The sequence below is a fragment of the Protobothrops mucrosquamatus genome, unplaced genomic scaffold (genome assembly GCF_001527695.2).
Source record: "Protobothrops mucrosquamatus isolate PMUCROS unplaced genomic scaffold, P.Mucros_1.0 scaffold4166, whole genome shotgun sequence".
In the NCBI taxonomy this organism is placed as follows: domain Eukaryota; kingdom Metazoa; phylum Chordata; class Lepidosauria; order Squamata; family Viperidae; genus Protobothrops; species Protobothrops mucrosquamatus.
The window spans coordinates 27,945-38,861 of NW_015390092.1; the positions used below are offsets into that span (position 1 = coordinate 27,945).

Below are 10,917 nucleotides of genomic sequence, written 5' to 3' on the forward strand. Positions count from 1 at the left end.
TCGGGTGGCAGCTGCGTTTCCTCCGCCTGCAGGCGGGGAGGCGACTCCCAGAATCCCCCAGCCCGTCTAGACACACACACTAGACACACACACACACACACAACCCCCCCAAAAATCTGGAAGTTTCTCAAAATGGTCGACCTCGCAGGGCTGTTGTGCTGTTCCTGCCAAAGTGGCCTATGTTTGAGTACATCACCCCTACCCAGCAACTGGCTGGTTGTTGAAGTCCTTCTGGACGGTAGCTGAGGACTATAAAGGGGCCATGCAAATAATAAAGGCGGAATATAATGAATCATAATAAAAGGCGGGAAATGAATTAACAATAAAGAAAAATGTCTCTCGCTTCCGCATCGCTCTTCACTTTTTCGTAGCTCTATGCAACACAGGTTTCTCTCTCTCTCTCTCTCTCTCTCTCTCTTTCTCACGAAAAGCCAATCAGGAGACGCCCCTCCCGGCCCAAACTCGGCCTCTTGGAGCCGATTGGTTAAAACCCCGCCCTATCCAAACAGGACCTGAGTACGGGGCAGGCGGATTGGCGGAGTAGTTCCCACCATCCAATCACAAGCGGCGATGTTGCGGTGGCGGCGTCAACAGCGTCCGCCGCCACCGCCGTTCGCCGCCATGGGGCTGCTGGGCGAGGTGACGCGGGGCCTGGTCCGCGGCGCCGACCGCATGTCGGCCTGGACGAGCAAGCGGGGCCCGCGGACCTTCTTCAAGAGCCGCGGCTGCAAAGTCTTGGGCAACATCACCCCGAGCCGGAAGTTCGTGCTGGTGAAGGACCGGGTGCCGGTGCTGATGGTGCCGGACCTGACCGGCTTCAAGCTGAAGCCCTACGTCTCCTACCGGGCGCCCGCGGGCAGCGAGCCGCCCCTGAGCGCCCGCGCGCTCTTCCAGCAGACGGCCGCGCCGCTGATCGAGAAGGACGTCCAGCGGGCCTCCTTCGACCCCGACGCCCTGGAGAAGTACGGCTTCGAGCCCAGCCAGGAAGGGAAGCTCTTCCGCCTTTTCCCCAAGAACTTCGTGCGCTAGCGGAAGGAAGGAAGGAGAGAGAGAGACACACACACACACCAATTGGAGAAAAATCATCCCCCCAGGATTGCAACTTCCTTGCAGCCTTTCAAATGCTGGATCGAAAGAGGAAAGAAAAAAAGACAATTCCTTAAAAGAAGAGGGAGGAGGCACAATTTAAGACAAAATTCCCCCAAAGAAGATGGAAAAGTGCGCAATTTCTTTGAACAAAGAGGGATAAAAAAGACACCCTCTCTCCCAAATGGCGACTTTTGGAACAGATCATTGGGGGTGGGGTAGGGGTAGAATAAAGAGCATGCAGATGTTGTATCTCCCTGTCTGGGAAATGTTATGTTTCTGCTTTGAAACCGTGTCTGGAAAAGCCTTCAATATATACATGTTTCTCTATGGAGTTGTTGGTGGTCTCTGTTGGAAAAAAAAAACTGGGAAGGGAGGGGAAATGTGGGTTCCTAAAAAGGGGTTTGTGCTGTGGAGTTTTAAAGGGCTTGGATGCTGAATTTGGTGGTGGGGGGCTCCTGTTTTTCCTTGGTATTTGTGCCATTCTTAGATTTCTATGAAAAATGAAGTGATTCCCACCAAAATAGCTTAAATAAAAAGGACTGTGGATCTTACAAGACAACATTTTATTGTAAAAAAGATCAAAAATATATTTCAGTTGAAAGGTGCTCTTTGCAATGCCAATGAGCGTGTTTGTATGAAAATGTCATTGTATCATAAACATGCCCTTTGACAAGGGCAGTCTATAGCACAACAAAACTTGTGCTTGGACTTCCAAGAAAGCATTTTTGTTATTATCATTGGTTGCCATTTTTAATTTCAACGCTTTCCCAAGCTTGAATAGGACTTCAGTTTCCCTATTCATTTGGAATAAACCTCGAGCTAAATGGCACTCCCACGTTGAAGCTGGTGTTTGAGAATGTTGCAACAATCAAGTCTTAGGGGGAAAGTGGAATTAACAGGATATTAGGGAACCCAAACAATCTTATTTCTGCAGCACAAAAAAAAAAGCTGTTGGAAAGAACCAAGCAAGCAACAAGAGCCTTCAAAACTCACAGCTACCAGCAGTGATATAAAAACATCATACCCATAGAAGAGAATATTGGTAGCTCAAGATTGAACTGTGGGTCCTTGGTGCTCGCTGCGCTTGATGGGTTTTTTTGCAGATGTTTCATTAGCAAACTAGATAACTGAGGAACCAAATGAGCTTCCTGTTTATATTCAGTGGCTTGCCTTGCACCCGGCATCCAATATCCAAATAAGCACCAGATAGACAATCAAGGAGAAAACAATACCCTACTCAAGAACTTCCAAGGAGAAAACCACAACTCCACTAAGACTGAAAGGAGTATATAAACGGAGCAAACACCACACTCACTAGCACTGATGATGTTACCTAGTTCAGTCACGAAACGTCTGCAAGGAGACAACCCAGCTCAGAGTACCCAGAACCCTACTCCATGCTGCAGACTGCACTCGCTTCTATCTCTGATAATGTTACCTAGTTTGGTAATGAAACGTCTGCAAGAAAACAACAAAGTTCAGAGAACCCCAAGGACCCCACAGTTCAACCCTGAGCTATAAATATTCTCTTCTATCCAAAGTCATCCCTTCAATGTGTTGCTCCCCCTGCTGGTAGAAGGGTGGGGGGGAAAGGGCAAAATATATCGCAGCCACCATCCACACACACAAAAGAGTGGGTTTAGGCCAGAGGGGAATTCTGGCTGACCTCCCACTTCCAGACATGTAGAACGTTGTCATAAAAGGAGCACGTTGCTAAGAGGTTGGTTTCCTTTTGGGCTTTGGCTGCTTCAACGTCCCCGTTCGCTTTGGCATCTGGAGCTTTTCCGTCGCCGGAAGACCCCTGCAGGTCCGCAAGACCCTCTGCTGGGGATGGAGAGGCGGGAGGGTGGTCCTCCTCCTCCTCTAGCAGTACGTCAAAGGTGGCCGTGGGGGATTCGTAAATGATCTTGAGATTCTGCACTTTCAGGTCTCCTCTGCTGGCTCCTTGGTCCACCTGAACTGCCGGCACCGTTGCAGACATCTCCAAAGAATTGCTCGGGATAAATCGGGACCAATCGGCGCCATAAGCCAAGGAATTGTGCAAGGTGTAAGACGAAAGGATGGTGCATTTCTCTTGGTTCTCTTCTAATAGACGGAGAAAAGAGCAGGGCTGTTGCACCTGGACATAGCGATATTCCTTACTGGGGTTAGGGGCTATTATTTTTTAGGTTTTTGGTATTCTGCCTTTATTATTTTTTAACAAATAGTTCCAAGGCCGTGAACACAGCTTCCTCCTATTTTCCCCACAACAGCCCAGTGAGGTAGGTTAGGCTAAGAAAGACTGGCCTCAAGTCATCCGGCTGGCTTTGCATGGCTAAAGTGGGACTAGAACTCGCCATCTCCTGTTGATTGGCCCAAAGTCACCCAGCTGACTTTCACGGCTAGGGCAGGACTTGGACTCACGGTCTCTTGCTGATTGGCCCAAAGTCACCCAGCTGACTTTCACGGCTAGGGCAGGACTTGAACTCACGGTCTCCTACTTTCTGGGCTAGTGCCTTAATCACTACACCAAATTGGCTTTCTATTTTATCTACAGTTTATTGTCTGGTTTAGCACCAATTCTTCCCCAGATTGGTGACGTGAGAACTGAACCATCGTGGTCTATAAACCATGGCTTAGGGCTGAGCCTCAATCAAGCCGGTCTTTTCATTCAACAGACATTGGTTAACAGAGTCTGTCATAGCAACAGATGGGCTGCCTATCAGTTCTATAAAGAAGTAAATAATTAAAAATGGCTGAGAATGTTAGGGAAACCCAGCCACTGTCTTACTTTTAGTACCCCAAAACTCCCAGAATCCATCACCACGGTCATGCTGGCTGGAGAAATCGACCGGTCGAAATCCCATCTGTTTGGAAATGACTCTAGCTGCAATTAGCAGCGATGTAGTTGGCTTCCTCCGATCAAAACACTCACCTAAACCACTCCGACAATTGAGGATTACAAAGCCGTTGTGCATGCAGGCGGCCAGCAGCCAGTGGGCCTGGGAGGGGTGCCACTTTAAGCGCCAGACGCCACCGTGAACATGGGTGTCGGCCAGGGGCTGCTTCATCTTCCTGGTGTCCCACAGGAGCACGTGTTCATCGTAGCTGCAGAAACACAATTTGGAAATCTGTCTCCTCCTTTCTCAAGGCCACAGAGCCTTCGTAGGTCCACGGCTGACCTTGGGGGACGCTGCGACGGTCGTGTGAAAAATGGTCGTAAGTCTCTTCTGTCAGTAACTTTCAACGGTCACTAAATGAACTGTCGTAAGTCAAGGACTCCCTGTACAATCGTATGAAATTTGTATGGGGTCTTAAAAGTGTCCTAGTAGATTTCAGAGACTCACCTTCCCGTAGCGAGCAGATTTTCCCGCAGCGGGTGACTCTGAATACTGCAGACCCCCATAGAGTGCCTGAAATGAAACCCACATCAAAAGAAGGCTGTTCTCTCTCTCTCTCACACACACACACTCACACAAACACCACTTTCCTGGCACAAGACAGGAGTCGTGGATTCTTCTCAGAGATTCTACTACTTACCGCTCACTGGTGAACAGAGGGACTCTTGAGCTGCTCCGAGTATCCCAGCCGTGTAGTTTGCAATCATCTCCACCTAGATCCAAGGAAGAGAAGACCAAGAAAATGCGTTGCTAACACGTTTCCGTTGTCTCTAGGAAGACAAAAGCTGGATATTATTTATTTCTAAACAGCAGGACATAATTAGCAGCTGCAGATTTTGCTGCTAGCCTGTAGGAAGTTTTTCCTGTATGCAACATAAATTTATGTTAATCAAATTCCTTGACGCTCGTTGGATTCACACGTTGCCACAGGAGTCGGTAAATAGTGGTCCACATTCAACCTGTTTTATGGCCCTCCAGAGACTCTAACAATCACAACCTGATCAAACACCCACCTGAGTACACAACATGTGTGTTCCAGCGGTCAAAGGCAGCGATCCAAGCTTCAAAGTCATGTCCCTTCCACTGGTCCAAGACGTGCAGCGAGGAACTGGATTCATCCATCGACAGCAAACTCACCCTCCCTTTGGAATCGCTGCTGACCAGCTGCAAGGGCTGGCTGCTGCAGAAGGGGTGCAAAATGGTTTTTAAAAGAAAAAAATAAAAATAAAATAAAATGCTGGCTGGGGAATCCTGGGAGTTGAAGTCCAGACTTCTTAGAATCACAGGCCTGGGAGGGACCTTGGAGGTCCTCTAGTCCAGCCCCACCCCTGCCCAAGAGAGAGCTCCTTATTTGTATTCCGGACAGATGGTTGCCCAATCTCTTCTTGAAAACCTCCAGCGATGGAGCGCCCACAACTTCGGGAGGCAAGCTGTCCCACCGATTAATCGTTCGGTCGGCTCATCTTAAAACTGGCAAGGCTGAGACACACCGAGCTGGGCATTCAAACCACTTACCACGGCTCTCGTCCCGTGGACCAGTCCAGTGACAGAGCAAGGCAATCATCTCCCAGGTCAACACTGCACAGAGGTTGAAGCCTGCAAGTCTTCTACTGGAAAAAAAAGGAGAGTGCTCAGAACATTCCACATGGACGTGTCTCCAGCACCAGTTAGGAAACCTAGCATGATCTTAGTGGGAGATGCCGGGGGTTTTTTTTGGGTCCTCTTTGATTATTTTGCATTTTGGTGCGATTTCAGCGGCTCCAGATTGTAAGAATCCCGATGGGGCTTTTCGCCTTTCACGGTCCAAAGAGATAACGGATAAAATCATCGCAGGGAGCCACAAAATGGGCTTGGGTGGTTATGGACCTCCAGGCACCTACCTCGCTTCCCATCAAGTGGTAAAGCTTCACCGCCCCCTTGGCATTTGCCATGCCTAACACAGGATGCCCTGCGATGGGAACATGGCACCTTGAAGCAGAAGAGAGAGCAAAGGTATCAGCAGACGTCCAACAGATAGAAAAAAATTCCCTCCCTCCCTCATTTCCAGCTTGACTCAACCCAAGTCTTGGGTCCAGAAATTATGACACTGACTGAAAAGGATTTTAAAAAGCATGCTACCCATTTTACAGAAGGAAAACCAAAGCAAAAATAACATTTTACTTATCTATCTACCTTGAATATTTTTACACGTAACTCAAGGCGGCAAACATATGCAACAACCTTCCTCCTTCTGTTTTCCCCTCAACAACAATCTTGTGAGGTGGGCTGGACTCAGAGAGTGAATGACTGGGCCAAAGTCACCCAGCAGGCTTTCACGACTAATGTGGGACTAGAACTCACTGTCTCCTGGTGATTGGCCCAAAGTCACCCAGTTTGCTTTCAAGTCTAAGGCAAGACTAGAACTCGCCATCTCCTGGTGACTGGCCCAAAGTCACCTAGCTGGGTTTCCTGTCCACAGCAGGACTAGAACTCACAATATCCTCATGACTGTCCCAAAGCCACCCAGTTGGGTTTCCTGTCCACAGCAGGACTAGAACTCACAACCTGGATGATTGCTCAGCGAAGTTCACCTCAGATCTGACACCTCCTCCATCTAAAAGCCCCAACTTTATCCACCATGGGCAAATCTTTCCTGCACAGGTAATAAATAACCTGATGTCACCTATTCTAATTTCTCAAAGAAGTTAAAAAATTGCAAACGAAACGGAGAAGCATCCAGCCAACCATTTAAGGTCCAATATAGCCACCGTTTCCATCCTCTGGATCTCTGTCAGCGGTGTGAAAATTTGATCTTCAAAGGAATAGAGGTAGAGACGTCCTAGACGCACGGGGGCTTCGCTGTCCTGGCCAGGCTGTTTGGGAAGCAGAAAGACAGGCCAACACTCAACCGACCCATCGTAATAAGCCAACTACTCATCCTGGTGAAAATCAGAGCCATTCCTGGAAGGATCTGCCAAACTAGCCCGTACCAGTCAAAGAGAATATTTGTAGCACAGGGTTGAGCTGTGGGGTCCTTGGTGCTCTCTGAGCTTGGTGGTTTTCTTGCAGACGTTGCATGACCAAACTGGGTAACATCATCAGTGCCAAGAGGGAGTGGTGCTTGCAGAGTGCAGGAGAGGAGGAGGAGGAGATTGTGGGGTCCTTGGTGCTCTCTGAGCTTAGTGGTTTTCTTGCAAACATTTCATGACCCAACTAGGTAACATCATCAGTGCTAGAAGGGAAGAGTGCTTCTATCTAGCACTGATGATGTTACCTAGCTGGGTAATGAAATGTCTGCTAGAAAATCATCAATCTCCTCCTCCACCTCCGCACATCCCACTCCCTTCTAGCACTAATGATGTCACCTAGTTTGTGGCGTTTGCTCCCTGTTTACAGTCACAGGTTGCCCTAAAACCAGCACCTGTTATCCAGATAAGCAGGGATTAACACCAGACAAACAATCAAGGAGAAAATAATATCCTAACCAAGGCCCTACCAAGGAGAAAACCACACCCGAAGGAAGAAGCTATTGTATATAAACAGGGACCAAACACCACACAAGCACTGATGAGGTTACCTAGTTGGGTCATGAAAATGTCTGCAAGACGACCACAAAGCCCAGAGAGCACCAAGGAACCCCTCCTTTCAACCCTACCAATATTCTCCTTTATGAAGACTGCAACTGCAAAGCCATTTCGTAAGTTTTCTCCAGCTTCTTGAAAAGATCTACAGCTCTCACCTCACTCTCCGTTTTTTTCAACTGGTAGGTGCCACAGGCCAGGATGCGGTGCCAGCCTTCCACCGGGCACCATTCTACCGCGTCCGCGCTATACTCGGTATCCACCACCTGCAAAGTTTGCACCTTGCATTTGAAAGCCATGTCAATGCGCCTTCATTCTGCGCTGGAGAAAGAAGGGTGTGAGGGGGAAAGGAGATATTATTATTATTATTATTATTATTATTATTATTATTATTATTATTACTACGATTCTTGCCGTTGTATGGAATTTATTCCGTGATCAAAGCCATTTCGGACAGATTGCCATATTATCTAAGAAAACAAATAATCCTAAAGATGTAGCAAATGACGGCGGTCCTAACGATGAGGTCCTGGATCCAATATTAGCACGTTCCCACCCAAAGCCCTGCCCTGCGTTTTTTAAGAGAGGAAATATCTAATCATAGTAATAACTATAGGAACAGGAGTAGCCTTGATCCAATCTCTCACATAGGCCCCGCATTCCGTTATTTTTTTCCACAAAGGAAATAATAGCAACGGTAAAGAACAGCAATAACGACCCTCCCCAAAGAGACCCTCTCCAAAGCGCCCCCTCCCCAAAGGGACCCTCTTCAATCGGTCTTCCCCAAAGGGACTTTCTCCAAAGCGCCCCCTCCCCAAAGGGACCCTCTCCAAAGCGCCCCTCCCCAAAGGGACCCTCTCCAAAGAGCGCCTCCTCGTGCGCCCCTCTCCAAAGGGACTCTCTCCAAAGCGCCCCTCCCCAAAGGGACCCCACTCCAAAGCGTCCCCTCCCCAAAGAGACCCTCCCCACAGCGCAACTCCTCAAAGGGACCCTTTCCAAAGCGTCCCCTCCCCAAAGGGACCCTCTCCAAAGCGCCCCTCCCCAAAGGGACCCTCTCCAAAGCGCGCCTCCCCGTGCGCCCCTCTCCAAAGGGACCCTCCCCAAGCGCGGCGAGCCCACCCACCGGGCCGCCCTTCCTGTCCTCGGCGCGGGCTGGAAAAGGAAAGGCGCGGCGAGGCTGGGAGGCGGCGCCACCGGGCGCGCCTCTTCCTCTCCCCGCCTTCCTCGCCCGGCGGCCCCGCTGCGCTGCGCTGCGCTCCCCGGCCAGGGCAGGTGTGTCCCGCCAGGTGGGCGGCCTGGCCACGCCTCCTCCGGGCTGGGAGGGGGGTAACCCCGCCCCCTGGAGGGTCCCCAGGTGGAGACCAGCCGGCTGGCGCCTTCAGCCTGGCGCCCACCGGCTGGTTTGGGAGGACTACAAGTCCCAGCGGGCGCCCCCCCCGCCTCCCAGAGCCTGCCGGGAGTTGTAGTTCTTCCTTCCCTCGCCCTGTAGCAGCTACAGTCTCTGACCAGCCTTTTCCAAAAATGCCAAATAAATAGGGGAGATCGCGTTGTCCCCGGGGCTCTGCGGGGCAGCTGGCAGCCTCCAGCTGTTTTCCAGGCTGCAACCCCGCAGAATTTGGGGTCCGTGCAGGCTTCGGGGGGGGGGGAAGGTATGGATCCCCTGCCTGCACATCTGGAGGAAGCTGCATTGTTTTGCAGGGAGGGGAGAGGTGATGATGGGATGGGGGCAGAGGGGGTTTTCCCCCCCCCGAACAGAAAAATGCCAGGAGACCGGCTCAGAATAAGCACCTCTGGACTTATTCTCACGTTCCTTGAATGCACCTGGAGAAATGGTGGTTTTGATGCGCACAAAACAGAGGTGCAAAATGCTACATTTATTCCACACCCCTGGGAAGTTGAATTCGCTTTAATTCTTTTAAAATGCTAATTTTAGGGATAACTCAGCAGTTGGTTCCACCAGTGAAAGGGGTGGGGGAGGAAGAGATAAAAAACTGGCATATTTTTCCCCCAGGGATTCCTGGCACAGTCCTATCCTAATGGTCACTATCCAGTCGGTGGGAATAACACTATCCAGGTGGGAATAAAGTTATTCCCACTTGGGAAAACACACTCATACCTGTTTCCCATCAATCCTGGTGACAGGAATAGACTGTGTTCACACATTACAGTAAACCTTTTAAGCTGTTACAATTCACACAATATATTAAGCCCTAATAACGACAGCAATTAGATCATAAACGTCCCTATGCTGAATTGCAGTGGGCGCAACTAGCTCGCGTCCAGACTGGCTACACACATGCCAAGTTTCCACACTGATCTAAGCTGAACGGAGACAGGACTGGTTTGAGGCTCTCAACACAGGACAGCAGCAGAGCGATGGGGATACTGGATTGAAAAAGGGGGGGGGGTCCTCCCTGCAGCCCAGCTGCTTAGATGTATTGAAAGCATCCCCCGTTTCCTGGAACGCCCATTCCCAAACCGGAAAACAAGTGGGGGACCCCCCAATAAGTACGACCCATCTCTCCTGACCTCCTTCAGACAACCAAATTGCGAATTATTTAAGAGCTGCTTCATCTAAGGCAGGGGTGGCGAACCTATGGCACGGGTGCCAGAGGCGGCACTCAGAGCCCTCTCTGTGGGCACGCGTGCAGTCGCCCCAGTCCGAGGCCTTCAGCTGGGTTTTATAAAACCTTTTCGCTTTAGGCCTCCGCCGCCATGTGCAAAAAAAAAAAGGTTCAATCAATCACTCAATTTCAACTTCTCCCGGGGAAAAAAAAGATCTTGCAAAGTTGGAATTGATTGATTGAACTTTTTAGTCCCACCCAGTCTGCTGTTACCACTGCAGCCACGCCCACCCAATGGGCCACACCCACCCAATGGGCCACACCCACCCGGCACCCGACGATGCATAAATGGGTTTTGGGTTGCAGTTTGGGCACTCGGTCTCTAAAAGGTTCGCCATCACTGATCTAAGGAATAGTTATCATGCACTCTGCAGCTGAGGAAGGATAGTCCCCCAACTTATAACCGTTCATTTAGTGACCAAAATTACACCGGCGCTGGGGGGGAAAAAACGACTTAGGACCGGTTTTTCGTATTTACGACTCCAGCAGCATCCCCTTGGCCACGTGATCAAAATTCAAATTCGGACGCTTGGCAACTGCCTGGTATATATGTCGGTTTTTTAGTGTCACGTGATCCCCTTCTGCTACTTTTTGAGGAGGCAAAGTCAACAACCGCGTTCCCTACATTTAACACCCGCAGCGGTTCACATAAAGGTGTGTCAAGAGAGGGTGCAAAACGGGACCACAACTGCCTCCCCTAGCAACAGAAACGTTGGCCCTCAATTGTGGCCGCTAAGTCGAGGACTGTCCGTTAACATTAGGCAG

General features: G+C 50.0%; 2 protein-coding genes across 2 annotated transcripts; one reads left to right on the plus strand and one right to left on the minus strand.

Moving 5' to 3' along the window:
- Positions 1-621: 621 nt before the first annotated feature.
- Positions 622-1,039, plus strand: MRPL41 (mitochondrial ribosomal protein L41). Its single transcript, XM_015828031.1, has one exon. The coding sequence runs from the start codon at positions 622-624 to the stop codon at positions 1,027-1,029; it is 408 nt and encodes a 135-aa protein (XP_015683517.1). The 3' UTR covers positions 1,030-1,039.
- A 1,672-nt stretch (positions 1,040-2,711) lies between these two features.
- Positions 2,712-7,827, minus strand: DPH7 (diphthamide biosynthesis 7). The gene is given in 9 exon segments (XM_029286585.1): positions 2,712-3,174; positions 4,004-4,176; positions 4,416-4,481; positions 4,609-4,681; positions 4,982-5,145; positions 5,484-5,578; positions 5,849-5,936; positions 6,693-6,820; positions 7,687-7,827. Coding segments are annotated over 9 exon segments (1,374 nt in total). The 3' UTR covers positions 2,712-2,728.
- Between the last annotated feature and the right edge of the window lie 3,090 nt (positions 7,828-10,917).